General features: G+C 39.3%; 1 protein-coding gene across 1 annotated transcript in view; it reads left to right on the forward strand.

Moving 5' to 3' along the window:
• CNTN1 (contactin 1) overlaps positions 1-24,059 on the forward strand; it is a 255,051-nt gene that overhangs the window by 225,963 nt on the left and 5,029 nt on the right. Inside the window, exons 21-23 of the mRNA XM_064447942.1 lie at positions 4,661-4,847; positions 6,225-6,337; positions 7,465-7,621. Of these exons, the coding sequence (XP_064304012.1) occupies positions 4,661-4,847; positions 6,225-6,337; positions 7,465-7,621 (457 nt within the window). The remainder of the gene's footprint in view (positions 1-4,660; positions 4,848-6,224; positions 6,338-7,464; positions 7,622-24,059) is intronic.

The following is a 24,059-nucleotide window of genomic DNA, read 5'->3' on the forward strand; positions in this document are numbered from 1 at the left end:
GAAGGGAAAGGAGAGGATTCAGCAGGAAAAAACATGATGCACGGAACAGTCAATAGAAAAAAGGAAAGAAGCACGGAGGACCTTTGGGCTGGAAAGTTAATAAATAACTGCTGTTCTGAAGAAATGTGGGATACCCTGGGAATGGGTGGAGAGCTGTGTTACACAAAATATAGAGGTGTGGGTTGTGGCCTTATTTTGATATCTGGAGTGTAACTTCGTGCACTCATTCCTAGAGAGGTACTATACTTCCACAAATCCAGTGTGAACTGGGTGGCTTGAATATGTAAATTAGGCAGTGGCATTAGAATTAATTTCTTCTCTTTTTTTCTCTTTTTTTCTGAAGTAAGCTACTTATCAGGACTGCAGAAAAGAGTTCCCATCTGACTATACAATAAACAGACTGATAGGCATGAATTACTGCCCAGTGGAGCTCAGTAAGGTGTTAATTCTGAGATCCTTTTCTCCAGAGCAATCACCAGCCTCATACTAGTAGCAGGGAAAGCAGCAAACGGCAAAGCTGTGATTCTACACTGGGGGCAAAAAGAGAGTCTTGTGCACCTGAAGATCACATTTCCCATCAGTCCTGAAGGAGCCATGGGACAGGGCAAAAATAGAGAGGACTCTTCTGGAAGGTCAAGGCTGTAGATAGCTTTTGTGAAGTTACAATGCAAGTTGTGGGGGAGGAAACACTCAAACTATAAAATTCCAATGAATATGTCTGGAAGGCTCTATCTCCATAGGCATCAAGCAATAGTCCAATAATTATTTTTTAATTACTACTCATCTGTAACACAGGTTACCAAAATTGCTTATTCACCAGAACACCTTCTGAGTTTCATGTTGGTCTTTTATTATTACCCGAAAATTGCATAATTGACCTTTTAAATGCTGGAGTTTAAGAGGTGGGAGTACCCTGAGCAAAGTACCTGAAGGTATTTCACCTGTGACAAAACACTTTTCACACCAGGAGGAGTCAGATTTTCTTGACACTAATGCATACTGTCAGGATGACTGCCCTCAGGGTGATGAGTGTGAGCTGACACATTTTGCCATTACAGAGGAGTATCCTCAACTGACACTTAAAGAAAAGTATGAAAACTATCTCCATCCATGTAGAGAATTTAAGATTTATGAGTTCTTTCGATAGCCTGCTAAAAGCCACAGCTCTTCAGTGCATGCAATGCCAAAGACACTATCTGTATTTCCTGCTGCTTCTATGCAACAGATGTTTATTTTATTAAACAAATTTATCACTACTCACCACCATTGTCCCTTCTTTACTGAAATATGCTATTAGCATTCTTTCTTAATATGAGTAAAGTATCTCTTTTATGTCTCTCACATGCAAAACTTTCATCAGTATGAGAGCTGTTGTTCCATGATACTTAAAGAAACAACTTCTGATGTATTTTGTTATATATTAAAATTTAAATAGAGGAGAGGGCCACAAAAGAGAATGTTTTTCCCTTATTTCAGCATGGAGGGCTGCACTAATTCATGATGGCTAAGGCATTCCCTTCCCACTGATCACTGCTGGCTCTTCTCCTGCAACAGACTCTAGAGCTGGGGTGAAATACCCTCCTGTGTCCCCTGGGGATTCATTACCTATGGGTTATGCCTAACAAGGTGAATGCAGAGCGCCAGGAAGAAGCAGACTGTCCAGGATTATTATCCAAGCTCTTTAATAGAGAGGGGCTACTGAGCAAAGTGGGAAAATGTGGCGTCTTGAAGCAATGAAGCAATTAATTCTAGTATCACTTCCACAGAGGCAAGAGTGTGAAAGAATTTTCCAAGTTATTTCAAGAGACTTTTAAAGGACTTAAATAATAAGTGAGAGGAGAAATGTAGGAATAGCATAAAGAAGACAGTATTTTTTCTTAGCTCTCAAGGGAGTCATCTTATTTCAAATTTTTTATTTTCCAAGAGTATTTACAATGATCCAAACATGTAGATGTGACTGCATATTAAAGGAAGAGATAAAGAAGAACATTCTGAGTGTGTGACACACACCTCACACGCTATAGGATTAGTTAAGTCCACAACATCGCTGCCAAGAACAGTAGTATTTGGGATTTCAATTTAATTTGCTTTTTAAATTATGTCACATCTGTCTGAAATGTAGTATGCTCTCAATGAAGTAATTTACATTTTCATTCATTGTTCTCAGTTGTCTTGCCTGATGCTGTATATTATTTGTTATATTACACCCTTAGCACTACTGTAGTGCAAATGAACTAGTAGGACTGTAGAAAGTTTTGCAAGTCAGAGGTATTCAAAGGCTTCCAGCACATGCCCCATGATTAACAAAAGCTTCCCGTAAAGTGTGTTTGCCATCTCTAGGTAAAGCAGGTACTTAATTAACATAATAGAACATACTAAAAATGAATTAATTAGTCTTCAATGGCCAGTTAATATCAACAACAAAGCTACCATTGGTCCTGTTGTAGGTAAGAAACTTTTGGCCACCTAGAACTTCACAGACGTCACTTTGCTGCAGTCTAGAAACTTCTTTGAACTTCAGGACAGAGATAGACGTGACGTCCTTCAGCTCCAAATGTACACACCCTCTCAGACTTGAGTCAGCCGCCCATAGTTAGCAGCTTATGGTAAACAGCCAGTTGCATCCAACAACAGCAGCTTGTCTACAACAGTTTGTTAATTATAATCATATAAAAAATAATATGACTTAAAGATCATAATCAGACCTTCAGCTGAAATGACTGTGACGGTTTCAGATCCACTGCAGTTTGAAACCATTCAAGTAGAGGTTACCACCTTGCTGGAGAAGCCTGCAGGATGGATTGGGTGAACGTTCCTCACTCATTTTGGAGCAAAGGCTGGTGACTCGGTAAAATAGGCACCTTGATAAGTGGGAATTTCATGAGTGTGAGTGCCTAAATTACAGTAAACTGATGTTTAGGATGCTAGTGGATTAAAGTCCAAAACGCTGTGCAGGACATGTATTTATATAACTAAAATTTACCTATTCATGCCTGCTGGAAGGCGGGTAGGCATGCTGCATTTAAAAATGGGAGCCAATTTCGCCTGCAGATACAATATGATTTTCTCTTCACCAGGAAAGAATGAGAAAAGCCATTATGATATTGTCACATTTATAATAACCAGACTATAAGTAACCTCTAACACTGATGGGCAAGACTGAGGCAACGGACTCTGACAGAGACTTTAGTATTTAAATCAGGGTAACCTCTGTGTAGCGAGGACTGTTCGGCATTTGAAGTAGGTGAAGAGAAATCTTCTGCTGCATCTCTCCTCATTCAGACACAGTACACGGTCTGAGGTAAAACAAATGTTTTTATTAAGCATTTTAGTATAAAGTTGAACAGGAGAAAATAAGGCCTTGCGAGGCAAGGCTTGTGCCCATAATTTGTGAAGAGAACTGTGATATTAACACCTTGACAAACTATCTGCTTTTCTAACCTAGTCCTTAAATGAAGTTCCCAAGGAAAACTGATGTCAGCAGAACAGAAGATTAAAGCAGTTGCTATTTAAGAGATAACGGGATATCTGATGTCACCAGTCAAATCTTACAAAGCAAGATTTTTCCTAGAGTTTGACATTACCGACAACATTAACCTCTTCCTAAAAAGATTTTAAAAGATCCTCATGTAGCATACCCAGAAATCATTATGAAGACAGGCAGAAGCTGAGCAGAAACGCCGAGAGTAAAAACACTCAAAACCAAAATGTAATAGGCATGGCTTTCCACTCTTTCAGGTTAGTGCAGTAATATGGTCTTATGCAAATGGTCATAAACCAGACAAAACCCAGAGACTGACAGTGTTTTACTTTCATTTGCATCTCACAGGGCTATGCAGAATAGGACCCTGTGTATGTGACACACCTACCGAATGGCATCACTCCATAGGAATTACTCTCTTTTAAAGTGCTGCTTTGTAATGTGTAATGAATTAAAGTAGAATGGAGCAATTTCTTGGGAAAAAAACCCTCACAGAATTTCTATGTACAGTGAATTGGACTTTGGATTTTATGATGTTACAAGCTTACATTAATGCTTTTCCCATAGTTCAAGCTTTTTCAGGTTCTTTCTCATCTACTTTGACAAACATCATGAAGCTATGAAATCCGATTTAATTTAGTCAAAGAACTTTAGAAAATGGTCAGGTACACGTACCTAGACCTGCACATACGGGTAACTTGACTGAATACTTCTCATTCCCTAGATAGAAGTACAAAACGATTAAATTTGTAAGACATTTTGAACAAAATATTGTGAAAACATTAGCAGAGTTTAGTCTCACTGTAGTGTAGGAAAACAATATTAAAATTCAGTGTAAAATGCTCAAACAAAACAGCAAGAAGAATAAAACAGTCTTGTTCTCTGAAGGCATTATCCATCTCCCAGACTTCTGACGACTTAGCTAAGAACAAGTTAAACCAGTGTGAGAAAACGTTTCATGATAAAACCTGAATTTGTTTCTATTTCTTTATGTCTGTATACAACTTGGTTGAAATCACAGCCTGTAGAAGAAACTCCATGCTATTGCTGTTAGATTTCTTTGAGCTCGGCTATTACCCAGAATATGTAGTATAGAAATACCCAGCATACATAATTTTCAGTAAAGTTTCTTTTTGACTAAATATGCTAAATTTAATAATCCAATTTGATTGCTTACAGATTCGTTACTGGGCTGCTCATGATAAAGAAGCAGCTGCACAACGGGTTCAAGTGAGCAATCAAGAATATTCAACCAAACTGGAAAACCTGAAGCCTAATACTCGCTACCATGTAGATGTTTCTGCCTTCAACAGTGCAGGCTATGGACCTCCCAGTAGAACCATCGATATTATTACCAGGAAAGCACGTAAGTAAATGAGCATTAGGTTATGGAAAATGTCATGTACTTCATTATCGCATATTGCATCCTGTCTATTATGTCTTCAAACTTGGCTTCTCATTCATATAGCCCATGTTGTCCCTTTATGTTGTATTGGTTCTTAGTCTGAAAAGTTCTACCAAGGCACTCCTTGCTCACTTCTGTTGCCATGTACAATGTGGATATCTTACAAAAGATGGTAAGGAGACACAGATTATAGGCTCATAGGATAATTCAGGCTGGAAAGGACTCAGAAGGTCCAACCTTCTGCTCAAAGCAGGGTCAGCTACAAGCTCAGACCAGGTTGCTCAGGGTTTTGGTTCTTGGTCCCCTTCCAAAGCAGTCCCTTCTCCAGGGTGAACAAGCCCAGCTCTCTCACCCTCCCTTCACAGGGCAAGTGCTTCAACTCCCCACCATGTTGGTGTCCTTCTGCTGAACTCACTCCAGATGACTCGTGTCTTTCTTGTACTGGCGGGCCCAGAGCTGGACATGATATTCTGAGTGATGAACAATTCAGACCAGCTATTACTTAGGCAGCTATACCCTGGCTTTCTGTTTAATCAATAGCAAGAATTATTATATTCTGACTATTAAAACATCACCAGTTGCCTTTTTCATTAACAGTAGAGGCATCCAGGATCAGCCAGCCCTGAGAAGTGGGTGATCTAAATCACCCCCTTGAATTTACATTCCAAAATACATTTCTGAATATAGCTCCTGACTTAATGATGATACCTAGCACTAACATATGCATAGAAATGTTCAGTTAAGAAACACATGTATTTAAAACATGCTTATATAGGCTATAAATATGTACAACTAATCTGAGGATTTCTGACAGTAAATAATTTATTGTACACTTGGACCTGCAGGGTTCATCTGAGTTGACTAAGAAGGCTCCATCTTTATAAGCTTACTATGTGAAACATAATTAATAGTTTCTGCAGGGGGTACACTGATTTCTACTAATTTAAATGCTGTAGAAATGCCTTTAAATGGTTAATTAAATATTTAATCTCAGTGAATAAATATTACTTAAGCCACATTTCTGGGAGGTTCTGAAGATAGTTATAGCTGCATGCCAGCACAGCGTGCAAAATGGTCAGCAGCATAGTGAAGGGTAGTGTCAGCCACTTCTGTTCTGGCAACACAGAAGGGCAAACCCACAAAGCAGCCACTGGACAAGCCGTACAAAATTGCCTGGCTGGAGCTGTAAAAGTTCATTCTAGGAAGGAGACTATCCTTTAATCCTATAAAGATCAGCCATCATTTCCCTTTTTACATTTTTACGTGTCTTAAGAAAAATTACATTGAATGTTTATGAAACCTCATTTATGCGCACATTATACATATGTTGCTTTTCAGCTCCAAGCCAACGTCCAAGAATTATCAGTTCTGTAAGGTCTGGTTCAAGGTACATCATCACCTGGGATCATGTGAAGGCAATGTCAAATGAGTCTGCAGTTGAAGGATACAAAGTATGATCTATGAAAATATTTTTATCTTTGTGTATGCTGCATGAGGTATATTTTATAGACAGTGTTGAAATTTGGTACCTACTCAGACTTACACATAGTTGCATGCTAAAGATGAGGTTATCACGCTCAGAGATCACAGGCATCCAGTGGGCTTAGGGCAAAGCCAGGGGGCTTGGTCGATGAGAAAACTGGAGCACTGAAATTGTTTTGGGAGGTTCCTATAAAATTCATTTTATGGGAAACTTTAGATCAGTGACTGCAGTAACTTCATTTCCCATATGATTACACTTACTGTCTATTGGCTAAAAATAATGCTTAAAAATGTACACTTTAATAGTTTTTCCTTATACCAGTATGCATTGTTCCAGCTTTCCTTTCCCATCTCCATGGGAGATACAGTTCCTGGAATACAAGTTCTTTAAAGTCTGGGAAGTTAGAGGAAGGGAAGCGACACTTAACCTCATTAGATGGAATTACTGTATAACTAGAGCATGTTTATATACTAACTACAGGCCTATAGAAAGCTTCAAAAATTAATTCCTGTTTAACTTTGCTGTTTGCATGTCAGTAAGAAAATTAATGTCGTGTTCTGCATGTACAAATTTTGCTTGAGGAGTTGAACTGCTTCCTGGGAATTGCTGCAAATGTTTCACAGAGGTGATTCCAGAAAGCGTGGAGATCTTTTCTAAAGGTTGCACAAGACATATACCATTGAATTTGCAAGAGTTTAATAGCACTGAGAGTTAATAATAAAATTAATAGTTGTTTCATTTATGAAAATGGTAATAAATCTTATGTCGGAAGACCCAGCTGAGTTCTGAGATTTTTATTTTATGCTCATTGCCACCCTGCATTATTACCCTCCATTACTTATTCTGAATGTAGGGGCTGAAATTATTTTTCAAAAGGTGGTATAAATTTATAACAGAAAAGCAATGAGGAAACAACCTGGTTAGGTTCACCCTATGTAAAAATGGAAAAAGTATTATCTGCCGCTAAGTTTTGGTATATATAGGCTTCATCTATAAATGAAAACCTAATACTTTTTAATTTACACACTATAATAAATAGCTGTGTTTTCATGGAAATGTAGCGTTTCAATAACTATCTTACTATGGCTTTTCTAGGTACTGTATAGACCAGATGGACAACATGAAGGCAAGTTGTTTTCAACTGGAAAGCACACAATAGAAGTCCCAGTCCCCAGTGATGGTGAATATGTTGTTGAGGTCCGAGCACACAGTGAAGGAGGGGATGGAGAAGTAGCTCAAATAAAAATTTCAGGTGAGGAGATAACTTTTTTAATTCTTTCCCACACTCCTCGGAAAGCTTGGACTGAATATTTTCCTCTTGCACACTACCCAGAGATGGGCACACCATTCCCATCTGAAACTGGAGTGGTGGCTCTTCAGCAGTGACTCTATTGAGAATTAGGGTTTATCTTAGAGTCTTTCTGAAGACTTGTAACGCACGCAGGACACTTCAGCAGCAGTCCAGCTCAATCCCAGAAGCACTGCCAATCTTGCAAAAATCACACTGTTTCTACTGGTGCTCCCAGTTAGGCTACAACTTTTAGTAATGTCCTACAAGCATAACTACATGGTGCAGGCCTCAGGCTCAGGACATCAGCTTGCAATAATCCTATAGTTTCTAGTACCTGTTGCCTCTGCATCTCATTCCTTTGTCACCTGCCACTAAGAGGAGAGAAAGTAACTGAGAAAAGTAGGTGGTCCACAGTGGTCCACAGACCAATTGCTAAGGGAGCTCCACTTTTCAGAAGACAAGGGAAGCTGTGACACATACAGTGAATAAGCAATGAGAAATGCAACAGTCTCAGCATTAGAGTTGTCCAGATGATTGGTAAAGAGAGGAAGGGAGCTTGCATGCGTTAGGCCGATTCAATTCCAGCTCAGTGTTAATTCTGTCTACAAGCTCAGACATGGTATGCACATCTCTTTCTTGTTAGTTTTCTAATTTAAGTAGTGTCTTAGCACACAGTGTATGAAGTAGAACATACGAACAAACATCAAGGATTTGGATAGTGTCTTTGAAAGGTTATTATTTAAACAGTTTCATTGTATTCTTGTCTTTTTGATTAAAAAATGAACCTGGGGAATAGTAAGGATTAAACATCAACAGTATTTTGTCACAGTCAGTGCAACCTTTATTGTGTCTTTTAAAAGAAGCCTATATTATACTATCTGTGCACCGAGATAAGCTGTGCATTCCTAAAGGGGTGGACCTCTGATCTGCTGGTTTTCAATAATATGTGCAGTTTGTATCACCTAGTGTTAACTCATGGGTATCACCATTTTTGTTTGTATGAAGCATCTGTTACAGTCTTGATCAAATGTTATCTAAAGGTAGAGGATCCATCATTTGCCAAATACTTTGTTCTCATGATTAATCACCTGGACTGTTAAGATTTTTTTTGCCTAATTTTTAGCCTGTATTTATCTGGTTTTGGGGTCTGGCCATGGTTTTCTTTTATAGCCTTTGTCTAGATTAAAAAGTCTTTTTGTGCCCAGTATGTTCTCCCCATTAATAAATGTATACATATTAGTCAAGTGACTGATCAAATGCTAGACAGACTGAGAACATTGAATTTCTTTTAATTTCTCTGTGATAACATTTTCTTCAGGTCTTAAATAACTTCGACAGCTCTTCTTTTCACCTCTCCAACTTCTGAGAATTCCTTTATGACTGTAGACACTACAACTACATGCACAGTTTCAAGTCTGCTGCCTGCAGAGGTAGTCTCGCCGTCCTACATTTACTGTTCCCAGCACTATTTATGAAAGGCTTTCATTAGCCATTTATTTCTTTGCACTGGGCTATAAAATGGTGTTCATCTTGTTTGTCCAACACCAGCTCTTACTCCTTCCTGGAATCCTTGCTTCCCAAGATACAATGCCTCATCCTGATCTGTGTGGCATGTCTCTTTTTTCCTTAGCGTATAATTTTGCACGTGGCCATGACGAAGCACCATTGGTTTGAATGGCTGAAGTTCCCATGCTGTCTGGATTTCTGTATGAATGTGTTATCATCACTCTCTCCTGCTTTGCCATTTTGGTTCAAGCACACAGATCCTTAGCTGTTTACTTCTGGTTTTGATGAAAATTATTGGATTTCATTCAGTCTGTTACTGTTCACTGTGGAATTACACTAGAAATGCAATGACCATTTTTCAAGAATTGTGTTTTGAAATCTGCCAGTGACCGAATACTTAATCATTTAGTATACACTCTGTTAACTGCGTGTATCATTTTCTACGAGAATGTCTTGGGGTACTAAGTCAACCGCTTTACAAAAGTTGTAATACATTGCATTATATCATCACCCTCTGGGTGAATCACTTTTAACATATTTTATGAGTTGCAGAAAAGTTGAAGCAACTGCTATCTTTAGGACATGTCCTAGGTCATCTTTGTATCTATCATACATATATTATCATCTGTCACCAGTGTGGTGCAAAGACCCTTTAGGTAGCAGCAGGCAGATCATTTCCCAGACAGGAAGCAGAACCATCATGTCAGTGCAAGCTGATCAGTCTTGCCGGTGAGGCCTGCCCCAAGCGTGCCCGTACAGAGTTAGCACCTCTAGGAGAGTTTGCACTCTACAAGTGCTAGTTGTAGAAATTTGTATTGCTCCGTTTTCCAAACTGCAGCCAAATTTTCAGCCACAAATGCTACCATACCCCAGCTAGACAGAGAGGGACTGTGCCTCTGGTGGCCTAGTTAAAGGCAGCATTCCCTAGACTCAGTTTAGGAAAGGACATCAAAAAGGAGACAAAAGGCAGGGTAATTTTCTTGGAATACACAGTATATAGAGATTGGGCAAGCATTTCAGGCTATTTCTGGACTTAAACCATGCTTTTTCCAAAGAGCAGAATGAAGTGTAGTTTTAACACCTACGCATGGCAAATTATGTCTGCTAATTTTTATTCTTAAGGAAATTTTCCAGTGGTACGATGGGGTTTAGAATAATTGCCCAGAAAGGGTGACAGAATGGTGAGAAGTCTCTAAGTAAAGATGATTTTTCTCAGAGAGTTGCAAAGAAGAGATCTAGTTTGACAGGAGTCTGTGTTCTGGTGATTGGCTGGCCAAAATGGAACTAAGGTATTTACAGAGAGATGTAAACAATAGCTAAGTCAAAATACAAGGCATCTTATCAAATTCAGAGAGGGACATTGCCTTACTTGACCTTTAGGCATCTGATTCTAGAATTTCCAAACCAAATTAATTTCCTGTATAAGCAAATGGGGAGAATTAAGCAACTAGGGCAGGGGTTCAAGATAGCCCGGATGCTGACCAGGAATGACCAAATCTTAAGCAAACTGGAAGGCTGCACCAAAGAGAAAGGATGTCTAGAAAACCTACGTGTCTTCCACATTGATATTTTCCTGTTGTTCATTGTGTATCAAATCCAAAGTAATCTACATAATTCACCTGAGTTAGGTGTCTAAGCTCCCATTATAATCAGTTGTCATCTAGGGTGTAATTCAGAAGCTTAAACAAAGCCTGCAGCATTTGAGATGCCCCACATTACCAGGGACATCCACACAATGCTGGCAAGCATGACATGTTCTACAGGAGACCTAAGGTCTTCTGGATTAGCAACTGAAGGGCAGACAGGACACCAGAAGACATCTTTTGGCCTATATTTGAGGTATATGAGTTACACCCTTGTACAAACCAAAACCATTTCCCTGATTTATGAGTCTGCTGCTGCTGTGATAGGCTACTGTGTTGTCAGCTTGTAGGAGATGTGCTCTGACCAATTCTTAGCACTTGCTGAATTAGGTCTGAATTAGGTTTAAGTACAAGAACTCTAGTTCAGGAACCCTAACTGGCCCTGCGATCTTAACTTAGGTATTAAAAATACAGCACATTTTAACTAACAAAAGTTACATTTGAAAGTCAAATGTAAAAGAAACTAGGAATAGATGTTATTTCTAGCTCAACCCCTTGTCTAAGGGAGAAACTCTCTTTCATGTTTTCCTCCTCCTTTTCCTTCTCACAGAAAGCCCAGACATGCTGCAGAAGGAGGCAAACGTGCTGCAGCAACTTTGCACTCATATAACCAGTCAGCTTCCTCCAGGATGCAGTGCTTTAGTTGAGAATGATATAAAGGAAGTTTACCAAACACAACCATCTCACGTGCATTTCTTGTTAGTGAACACCTTGAAATGCAAGTTCTTATCATAAAATCACTCACTGTATATATGCTGAGCTGCATTTCAGCATACAGCTATAATCAGTGTAAAATACAGTCATGAACTGTTGTGTTTTATTGGCCAGTGCCTGTTACACAGTTAGGGGTTTGGGGATATTTTTCAACCCCATTTTAGTAAATTAGTGAGCTACACAATTTAAAAGTCATTCTTGAGATACAAAAACCAGTTGAAGGTTGGAACTACTTGTTTAACCAAAGGAGTTCGTTCCAGTGGCTAATAACCGGATAATCTGTTTTCTCTGAAATATATTAAATGCCAAGATTTTTTTTTGTCTCTTGCATGCTTTTTGGATTGCAGTGCTTTGTCATAATGCTAATATTAATGTAATCAAAGCAAGCGTGCAATCAGTAGGAACTAAAACCATATGGTGCTTGTTTCTTTTCTCACTTCACTTGTATAAGTTCTCTGGCCTCAGTGCAATTAATTTATGCCAGAGTAAGGAAAAATAGAATCAAGCTCTCAAATTTTAAAATTTCGTCCAGGGTGGGGGACAGGGGAGGGTAGCTTCTGATTTGGGAAAATATTGTGAAAAAATGAAGATACCTTCACCTTCAAGTATGAAATCGAGTTAATGTCTCAGTTTAAATAGTGTCATGGACAAAGAACAATTTTTGCATTGTATATGCTTATAGCAAGAGAACAAAATTACAGCTTCTCTATTCGCCACACACATACATAGACATATGAATTCTATTTGCCAGAGGCATGTTTTAGGATCCTGAAAAAGTATTTACTTTGAAGCATAGCTTTTTCAAAGGAAAATGCAAATTTTTTGCCCGTTGTAACTCATACAAACATTTTGGTTTAGATTTTAATTTCTTTTATTATTATTATTTAAAGGGGACATTAATATTTATTGCACATATTAGTACCAAGTAAACCAGGCGATCATTCACTTTTCTTGTGGTGTAATCAAAATCTTCTGATCATAATGCGAAAATGTCCATCTGTTGCAAAGATGGTTGTAGTAATAAGAAAAGAGGAGAACGCAGGTAAAAATCAAAAGGAATGCTGATGAAAACAGTCCTCTAACAGGCATGACAGTCCTCCATTACTGATCTTGGAACTTATTATGCATCTGTGACAAGAATGTAACAAAAAGCTTCTACTAAACTAAAAATAAATTTCCAAAAGAGCTCTCCTCTACAAGAAATGTAATTTTCAAAATGCATTTGGCTCTTGTCTCATGGCTCAAAAATTAAGAAGAAAACACTCAGAATACCCTCTAACCTGGTACATAAATCTGGCTGAAAAAACATACTTGGTTCTCTGGTATTTCTCTTGATTTTCCTCCATCATCACATTTCATTTCATCAGAGTTCTAATTTATTGGTACTGCCTGCTTTCAAGCCTTACTTTGACAACTAAGGTTTGGCAATTCCATGTGTGACAATGCATTCAGTGCTAGAACAAGCATTTTCTTGAAAAGTCATATTCTCCTTAATTTCAATTTCTTCTCTTTTTCTTGTATTTGAACACAACAGTAAGTCTGACTGCAGAAATGTTTTCATATCTAGTTATGTTTTCTTAGTCTGCATTATCCTATGATAATCTCAATGCTGTTTATTTTGTCATTTATGTTTATTTATATGAGAAAACCTGGATACACACAAAGTGTGAATAGAAGAGGATTTCATTTTTAGCCATGAGGCTCGTGACTAAGCTGTGCAGTGGTGGTTGACAGGCTTTATAGCTAGAAATTGGATGTGTGTGTACATGGATTTAGAACAACAGAGGTTTAAGAGAACAATATCACCCAATGATAATGAGTAGGTTACTCATTATCAGAGAATACTGACAAGACAGGAACCCATAGTTGCTGCACATCACAAAACAGGAAAAGTGGCCACTGTCTTGAAAAGGACCATGTAACTTCCTCCTTCTTTCATCTTCAGTCTGAGTTGCTGCATGCCTGTCTGTGTGAGCTTGGGAATTGCCTGCAAAATCCCCACTGAGGGCTGTTGCTTGGTCACATGAAGGCATGAGAACTCTGCACTGCCTTTAAACATTAGCAAAAAAAGAAATTTATGGCAACTTCATATACCTTGTTACATGTTTTAACTTGTTACATATTGGAAATTTCACTGGCTATCCCCAAGCTTGCAAGAATGCTATAGGAAGGTGTGACTGTCACAGAAAACATATATTCTTGTTGGATCTCAGAAAGTAAAGATACTGAAGATATTGAAAGATATAAAAGAAAGATACCGTAGAAGTATAGAGAAAATCAGTGAGGGTACTGCAGCGATGGATGAGGTGTGTGAGAGAGGCAAGGAGCCTTCAGCTAGAGTAAGATGGCTAGTAAGGTAGTCATGAACAACAGGAAGAGCTAAGTGTAGGAAGATTACTTACAGAGGCTTGATCTATCAGCCCTTATTTAAAACTATGTCCTATAGTCAGGCTTTAACTCAGGAGCTCCTGAACAGAAGCTACAAAGTAGTTCAGGAGCTACTTCAACACAAGCAGGAAACAATATAAGAGGAAAGTCATATTCTGCAAGCCATGAGGTTTTTTTTTACCTTCTCAGTGCATCTGTTACAGACCATTGGTGGATCCTGAGTTGGAGTGGATCCTGAGCTAGGTAGGCCTTTGGTCTCACTCACTAAAGCTGCCCTTATACTCCCAGCTTCAGGAAAGTGTACTATGAAATGCCTGAATAATATTTAGTTGATGGACAAAAGATTAGTTCTTCTGAAACCCTTAAATACTTCACTGTCGTCAACAGTTTGGATATTACCCACCAAACAGTGACTAACTTTTAAAATGTTTAAGGAGAAGAAGAAAAACAATTTTCAGTTTACTGTGCAGTTAGGAATATGTTTTTTAAGCAAGGTTTTGATTGCCACTGTTTCAGTAGGACCATCAATTCATCAAGGAACTAAAGGTCTGACATTCAAATTCAGTTTGGCTGAACTATTCTTCTCCATTAATTTATCCAGTTGTTGAGGCATATCATACAGGTACTTTCAGTTTTTATTGCACCAATACAGGAACACTATACTCCTTCATTTTTATGGAACAAAGTGCTTGTTATTTTATATTCATTGTAGTCTACTATTAGAAGAAGATGGAAAAAATCCAAAAGATAATTATTTAACTCTCTTATGCTATGTAGCAACATAGCAAAAAAGAATATCACAGAAAAAAATCACATAGCTCATAGAGTAAATGCCAAGGTTAGTATTTTGCTTTAATAGCGTAATCCCTTTGATGCATAATGATTTAATTTAATACAAATGCATATTCTGCTCTCACCTCTTGGTAGGACTTAACTATTGAACTATATTTATACAGTGTTTTTAATTGCTTTGAGAAATCAAAGGCAGCCAAGTAGAGTTTAGAGTGATTTAAAGTAATCTTTGGAAGACTCATCTCATTAATTTTTTCCCCTTAATAATCTAGACAGGATTGCAGACGTGATCACAGGGGTGAAGGAATGAAGAAGGGAATACTTTCTAGTCATGACAATTCTTAGGTGTTCTCATTTTCAGTAGCAAGCCGTGGAACTACATTATTCAAATCCTTGTGGTATTTTTCAGTTCAGCGGTTACAATCTATCTTACTTTTTATGGGTGCCTTGGGTGCACCTAACCTAGCCAGACTCCTTTTTGTCTTAGCTAGGAGAGTGATTCAGAAGTCCTAGGTTAGACGTCTGCTTTAACACACCTTTTGATGAAACATCTCTCTTAGAACACAAGCCAGTGATTCTCTGACGAAGGCAGCAGTGTTAGTTTTCCAGTTACTTATAGAATCATAGAATCATAGAATTATTAAGGTTGGAAAAGACCTCTAGGATCATCAAGTCCAACTGTCAACCCAACACTACCATGTCTCCTAAACCGTGCTCTGAAGTGCCACATCTACATGTTTTTTGAGCAACCCCAGGGATGGTGACACCACCACCTCTCTGGGCAGCCTGTTCCAGTGCCTGCAGTAAAGAAATTTTTCCTAATATCCAATCTAAACCTCCCCTGACACAGCTTGAGGCCATTTCCTCTCACTCTATCGCTTGTAACCTGGGAGAAGGGACCAACACCCACCTCACTACAGCCTCCTTTCAGGTAGTTGTGGAGAGTGATAAGGTCTCCCCTCAGCCTCCTCTTCTCCAGACTAAACAACCCCAGTTCCCTCAGCCTCTCCTTATAAGGCCTGCTCTCCAGACCCTTCACCAACTTCGTTGCCCTTCTCTGGACACACTCCAGCAACTCAATGTCTTTCTTGTAGTGAGTGGCCCAAAACCGAACACAGAATTTGAGGTGCAGCCTCACCAGTGCCGAGTACAGGGGCATGATCATTTCCTTACTCCTGCTGGCCACACTATTCCTGATACCAGCCAGGATGCTGTTGACCTTCTTGGCCACCCGGGCACACTGCTGGCTCATGTTCAGCCAGCTGTCAACCAGCACCCCCAGGTCCTTCTCTGCCGGGCAGCTTTCTAGCCACTCATGCCCAAGCCTGTAGCGTTGCGTGGGGTTGTTGTGACCCAAGTGCAAGACCCGGCACTTGGCCTTGTTGAACCTCGTACAATTGACCTTGGCCCATTGATTCTTCCTGCCCAGATCCCCCTGCAGAGCCTTCCTACCCTCAAGCAGATCAACACTCCCACCCAACTTGGTGTCATCTGCAAACTTACTGAGGGTGCACTTGATCCCCTTGGTACTTCAGTGGCAAAGTACAAGAGACTTGAGAAGCACTCTTTGGTAGTAAGGAAGGTGCACCGATCTTTAGTTTACTATTAAGAAAGCATCACAGAGTCTAGTTCCTTTAATAAACACCAGGGTTTAGTGTGGTGGAGAGGAGTGATTTAACAGAAGTACAGCACTGTATAAAAAGCAGTTACAAAGGTGATGAATCCAAAGTTTTGATAATGGCAGATGACATAATACAGGGCAGTGGCCAGAAATTGCAATTTGGGAGGTTCAGGCTGGACATTAGGAAAAATTTCACGCAGAGGGCAGTGCAGCACTGGAGCAGGTTATCCAGAGAGGCTGTACAGCTTTCATCTTTGGAGATTTCTGTGACTCAGCCAGGCAAAATTGCAGCTGACAACATCTAGTGTTGGCGACAGTCCTGATATGAGTGGGAGGTCAGAGGTACACCCAGGTGTTTAATGCTCCTGCGAACTGTATCACTTCTGAGCTTCAGATCTACTGAACATCTCTTTTAAGTGCCGGTGACCATATAAGAAATACTTGTGTGTATTTTTGCCTTCTTTATATAGATATGTTAAATAGTGCGTACTGAAATTCTCTGTGCCTCTGTCAGAATACTTGAAGGACGTCAATGTCAAAATTTTCTTGCCTTTAAAGATTAATACCATATATTTTACTTTTACAATATTTCTAAAGCATGCTCATAGAAGCAATAGGTGGACACTTGACAACAGAGCTCTTAGAAGTAGGCATTGGAAGAGTGCTACGTGGTCTGTCTTCTGTGTCTGTTCAACACAATTATATTAAGCCAGTAGGAAGCGAAGCAGGAATATTACTTCTGTCAAAGTAGAAAATGTCAGAAGGATCCTTTATCTAAGTTCATATGAATGTATCAGAGTATCAAATTTGGTGCTGCGGCTCGAACTAGAGCGGCTGAAGTAAAAACTACCTAAGGAGAGAAATTCTAACAGAAGAACAATTTGACATTTTCTGTTCCAGAAGCAGGAAAACCTGCTTGATTTTTTGCTTTTCAACTCCTGATGTTTTTAAATCAAGGCTGTGAGCCATTTTAGAAGGTGTGTTGTAGAAAAATCCATCTGCCTGGGCTCAGTACAGGAGAAACTAAGTAAAAGGCTACCTCAATTGTATCGTATATGAGGCAATATTTAGATTATATAGGATATATATTAAAAAACATAACTATCCTTTCTGTGCTTAAATTCTGTAATTTCTAATACTGCAGAGCAGAAATAAGTGAAATGTAGAATTTAATGTGGCAGCATAAGTCACTCATCTGAACAGATGAGCAGCTGAATAAAGCCAGGTTTAGGCACTGCTGGCTCACTTAGATATTATCTGTAAAAAAATGTTTCCCTCATTTACCTGCACATGAGAAGATTTTGTCTCTCTCTCCCTAAAATAAGTAATTCATAAATTTCTAAGTTATTATTTTCTATAAAAATAGAACACAGTGATGGTTGTTTCAGATCTTTTTCTGACATTACAGAGTATGGAAGTAAAAACCTTTATCTGGCTTTAAAGGAAGTGTTTGCACTCAGTTACAATGGCTGTTTGTACTTCTGTATCAGGACACTAAAATGTAAAATGATGTGCTCAGCTGGAGGGGAATGTGGTACTAGTCACAGCCTTTTATGCACGTACCTGCAAAGTCCCCACAATCTGAAAATAACTTTGTTAGAAAGCCAGATGGAGTTCCCAACAAATGTATCAAACTAGGGACAATTTCTACACTAACTCCCTGCTCTTGGTTTTTTGTCTGTTCTTGCTAGTTTTTACCTTCATCTGTTCCTCCTGTTATTGTAGCTTTTTTTGGAACTGGGCAAATTGGAGCATTCCCAGTAAAGGTTCCGATTAACCAGTGTACCTTTTCTCTGGTTTATGCAGCCCATGCAGCCCTCTAAGATGATTTATCCTGCCTATTCCTATCTGTCTTCTTTACCAGAGATCCTGCTACCCAGCTACTTTGGAAAATTGTATTGACCTCTCTGGTTTAACGGTACCCAATTGTTCAAAGTATATCCTTATCAGTAAAAATTACATTATTTTACTCTGGGGAGGCACATGCTAGGCCAGCTGTTTGCTTTCTCTTCCTTTCTGCACTAACTTCCATGCCTGATTTAAGATTTTTTTCTGCCTTGCTGAATAGCAAGGCCAAATTTAAGCTGAGCTGACCTGTTGGACTAACTTATTTTCTTTGCTCCTTCTCAGTCCACTAGTTGATTCTACTGCAAGTTTGCCGTGTTGCTCCCCAACCGTGGGTGAGTCCTATTCCTCTCCCTGCTTGCTGTGCTCAGGGAGCAGAGGGAGGGAGGCTGCCCTTCACTTCCCTCTTCCTCAAGGGCTGCGTGGTGATGGGACTTGCCTGTACGTGAAGTCTGTGTAGCACATGGCCAGTTTCATGAGCATGAGACCCATGCTGTACTGCACACACTGTGCAAGTCTTGTCATGTGCTATGGAGGGATGGTGGCCTTTCCCTGCCATGAAGCAAGCACTGTTATCCAGCCTGTTAAGACTGGGCCCTTCTGCTCTTGTAGAAGCTGAAGGCATCCTTCTTCATCTTCTGATTCCAGGCTGAAAGATGAAGATTTTGAAGACAGGCTTTTAGCATACCTCAGTATTTATACATGCCACATTTGTTCCCAAGAACAGAGAAATTCCAAAACTACAATATTTTTCACATTAATTCACCACCATTTTGCACCTGAAGAGTTTCTACTGTTCATCCATTGTACCATGTGGTTGTTTAAATGTGGACTATTTGCCAGTGAAAAGGAGTGATGTATCTGGTGTATGCTTGGGGTGAATTTATTTGTAAAAAACATTCACAAATCCCTATTTTCTTGAACAAGGAGGAACAAGTTCCTCACTCAGAAACCCAGCTGGCCTCACTCAGACACGCCAGGTGGCCAAAGAACTGTCCTTTTTCTTCTTTTCAGGGTTACAATGAAACTTTTTCTTTTGGCCTCCCGTGTTTTCCCTGAAAAATTATCCCTTTTTTGTGAAAAACCTGTCAGTGACTCTCTCAGAGGATGATCAAATTCCTCTGAATGACTGTCAACCATAATTTCTGAGGCAATGCAGAATACATTTATGTGGGAACATTGACAGCCATGTGTTTTGCCACACCAGACAGTCAATCAGTGTAATTACAGATAAGCTTTTCTACAGGGGCAAGCTACCAAAACTCACTCCAAGTTCCTCCTGCTGCTTCAGCAGGCAGTTTCCAGCAGTGAACACCTTGTCCTAGCTGAGCGCGTGATTCAGCCTTACTTGGCCTGGCAGTACTCCTGGTGCTGCTGGTGAGCCAGTTTGTCTGGAGTGGCAGCTCACAACTGGAGAGACAGGGCAGATGCTGAGAGGTATGACGATCTTTAGGTCATATAAGCAATCCTGAAACTCACAAAATACCTGTGAAATATAACTACAACTGTTGCCTGGACCACAGAAGGACCCCCATAGATTGTTTTTGCTATTATTTGTGATATATATGATACCTGCTTTAAAAGAGTACATTTAAAAAATATTACCTGTGGCCTTCTACTTAAATCTCCGTGCAAAAGAATATGTAATGAACAGTAATATATGTGATGGGGAAGAGGTAGCTGAGAAATAATTAACTTTTATTGGTAGTTAAATAGTAGCCCACCAACTGAAAATTATCTCATTTTCCTCAGAGTCCAAGGCATTTTTTCATTTTGGCAGCCCATGTCTGTAGCAGGGCCAGAGTCAATGGCAAAGAAGCCCCTGCACCTGCCTGCCAACACACCAGATGCCATCGCCAGAACAAAGCAAAGCATTTCCTTGTCTCTGGCATATGGATTTTAAAGTAGGAGAAGGCAGACTTAACATCATGGGGTGGACAAACTGCCCAGACCATCAGCAGCCCTTCAAATACGTATTTAAAGTTCAGTCTCTTTTTCGTACCATAGGTTTAAAGCTGTTCCGCTGGTGCACAGCAAACCTTACCAAGCCACAAAGCATGGGCAGATGCACAGACAGCATTATTGCCATCCTATACGTCTACTCTGCTGCAAAACAGTAATTCAGGGGGTTATGAATTACTCCATAGCACCTTTCTTTAAAGATTTATGGCACAGGCAAAAGGCAAATTTCCTCGTGCCCAAGCAAAGGTATTCCTAGACAAGGGAAAGTTGGACCCATGACTTAGCAATGATGCCAGTGGTGCAAGATAAGCATATTCTAATTAGTTCAGTTATTTTCCATTTACCATGAATAGGGATAACAGAATTTCAATCATGTCAGCTGATACAGCCCATTTCTTTTGCAATAGCTTTTCATGAAAACAGTATTTCCAGCTGGGATAAGTGGAATTTCTTTTCAAAAGCCAGCTGACAGAACTACAAACCCACCCACTTATTTTATGCAGTTTAGTTTAACCTGAAGAATTTATATTTTCTCCCTTCCTACTTTTCTTTTCTACCTGGTAAATATGGAAACACTCAAGAAAGAGATATTAATGAAGCCTAGTATACGCTAAAGAAACTAAAAGACATGGCAGGCAAAAATACCTATTTTTTCAGGTGGCTCAATTTTTTCCCAGAGAAGCGAGTGAGCTTAGTTGGAAGCAGGGAGAAACAGAATATGAGAACACTTTGCATTTACCTTTCTTAAAATAAAAAGGAGAGCTATAAAAACAGATAGTCCTAATGGAAGATGAGGCTTGGGTCCTGGACCAAAAGGAGAATATTATTTTCAGGAAAATGGGAATTTGGCCGTTCTTTCAGAAAACAGAAATCTATTTTGCAAAACAGACACAAAGGCAGCCTGAACGACTTGTGCAGCACAAGAGGAGTGGATCTCTAGAGAGAAACTGGCATTGAGGATACAGCTCTACACCGTATGCTCATGTCAGGTTTTACTTTGGACTACCTCTAATCTGGTCCTGCACAGGGTATCCAAAACAGCTCCACAGTGTAGAATAAACCCAAATAAAGGAGGCAGCTGAGTTACTCATTTAAAAACACACACCTTAAACTAGAACAGTCATGTAGACATACCCCTCGACGTTCAGTACCTGGAAACTAAGCAAACTGATGTCATTTAATACAAATTAATTCTTGAACAATCTTTCCTCACAACAAAAGCGGAGAAAGAGTTTTGCCACAACAGGATCAGCCCATGATTAGCCAAGGAATAGCTTGAAGTTTGTGTATGTTGGCAGGGCAAACACTTTCCCACTGAGAAAGAGAAGTTACTCACGTATGACAGCTTCACAGATGACCAGTAACTAATTTCCTGGTTCACAGATCTGATGAAAGTAAAATTTCTAAACAGGCCTCTAGATTTTTTTTTTACAATCCAGTATAAAAAGATACTGATGTTGGGAAAAGCGCCAAAAATGTCGTATCTTAAAGATAAGTAACATTTAAAGAAAATAATGACGTATTTTTAATAACAAATTGTTACAAAGGCTTGGGAAATATATCGAAGTCTGAATTGTTTTAATGCCTGTTTCCTTTAGGCATTAAATTTATTTCATTACTTCTGAATATAATTGGAAGAATGTTGCATTCTCTTCATGGTGTCAGTAAAATTGGGGATCTCTATTCAGAAGTGTAAAATATTTCATCCTAGACTTCATGAGATTGAGATGGCAACACAGAATTTAAAATATGAAAGGAAAGCTGTGGATTAGTGGGTTGTTACCAGGGGTTCCTGTAATATGTAACGATCTTGCTGAAGAAAAACTGGTCCAGCAGTTGTTCTCTTCACTTACTCAGATAAACAACCTCTTGTGAGAAAGGCTGCTGAGAACAGCAGGCAGGAAAAAAGGTTAGGTTAACTGCATGCGTCTCATGCAAATTGGATTCAATTTTAAGCTACATTCTGAGTAGATGTTCCTGTAGATGCTTTAGTCCTAGGCTTAAAAATATCAACTACAGGAATTCTATAGCAGACAGTAGCAAGGTCTCTACGGGAATATGGCAAGATTTCACAACTTCTTTTGCTTGGGGCTGTTGGGGGAAAAAAAGGCAAATTGAAGGTGTGTGTTTCATTGTTTATTTGAAAGAAATGAGGACTTTTGATATGAAGTCCACACATGGTGTATTACAGTGGTAGTTAGGTCATGTGATAGTGACTTGGGTTTGGCCTTGACTTTGATGACTGTAGTTTGCAGCTGCACGCACACTGGATACGCAAGATGCAGGTTGAGAGGAGAGGTCACACATTTTAATACTGAGGAGAAAATGAATCTTTAGGTGCTAAATATATCCAGCTCATACCTGGCCAGACTTCAGAAGGAGCTTAATAATCCTTCTGTTTTAATTTACATCCACGTGTTTATTTGTACACATTCATTTAAGTCCTTATCTGGTGTTTCTCTAGTTTTTAAAGATTGTTAAAACTGACAGATCACATTGCATTACTGCACAGAATTAAATCTTGTATTATGTACTTAGGCAGAAACTTATATTAATTTCCATTCATGAGCTGCAGGAGTGTACTGGCTGTCATGCACTGGTGACTGGAGTTTGAAGTAAAATATAGTTCCTGACATATGGGTCAGTAATCTAACGAGAAAAAGGAAGAGATGATCTGTTTAATGTGCATTTGTCCTCCTAATGTTCTGTTAATGTGCTGTCTAAGGGTAGGATTTGCTTCATTGCAAAGAGCTGTTATACATATCTCTGCAACCGTTCCTAAACCTTGTAAGAAACTGCTGTAATGGGGTGAATAGCTAACTATTAATTCCGGAGCCAGCAAGCACATCTCAGTGGAAGATTTATTATTCCTTTCTGCCTGTAGAATAGTTACATGCAAATAAAAATTTCCTCATGCTTGTTCATCATTTAACTTCATTAGAAGCATTCAAAGTAGGAGCTTAGTTGTGTCTTTCCAACTGCATTATTCTGGTCTGACAAAGGCAGAATACGTGTTCTGTGGATATTCTTAAATATGAAATCTGGATTATTTTTTTTCTATGGCTGTTATTCATTCATTAAGAACCACTACTTCAATATTTAGGCATAAAGACTACAGAAAAGATTAATGTGTCTCATAAATCACTAAAAAGTACGGATAAATACACCCCTTTACTTTCACTGTTGCCAAAATGTGCAGTTGTTATGTTTGAGAATATATATGAACATACATTCATGTTCATCTTAAGCATAAAATTCCTCTGTTTATGGATACTTAAAAAAGCAATCTTCCAGTATTTTCCTCCATTTTATCTTTCACTGAGGTGGATATACTGCTTCGTATGGAAAAATGTACTATTCATAGACATGTACTTTTTACAGCTGAATTGAGCTGATGAAGAAGGATTGGAAGGTCTCTTCTCTTGATTTTCCAAGTGCTTGGGTATCAGAAAGGACTTAGGAAGAAGTCTTGACTTCAGACAGCAGCAGGCGAAAGGATGGGAACGGGAGCAGAGAAGAGTTTTGAGGTGTCAGAAGCAAGAGAAAACGGGCAGAGTTTAGTATGAGGGACAGGGAAGAGGGTGGAGCAGCAGAAAGACTTGATGTGAGTGAGGACCAGAGTCAGGAGGAGTGGGGTGGTAGACCTAGAACGAAGGGGGACAGCAAGAGGAATACAGCTGAAATTTAAAATAAATTCTGTGGGGAAAGCCCTAACATTCTGGCTTCATGGCAGATGCTGTGCATTTCTCCCTGGTGGGACAATGGAGAAACCAGGATCATGTAAAAATACTTGATTCCACTTTCCGTGGTAGAAACAGGAGAGGAAATAGTTGTCTCCATCTTGGAGACTGTCTTCCGAATATAACCCGGATGGGGTCTGCGTAGAGAGAGCTTCATCCATGGGTCAGGGGAGACTGCCTTTCAGAGC

Source organism: Phalacrocorax carbo, chromosome 1 (assembly GCF_963921805.1).
Source record: "Phalacrocorax carbo chromosome 1, bPhaCar2.1, whole genome shotgun sequence".
In the NCBI taxonomy this organism is placed as follows: domain Eukaryota; kingdom Metazoa; phylum Chordata; class Aves; order Suliformes; family Phalacrocoracidae; genus Phalacrocorax; species Phalacrocorax carbo.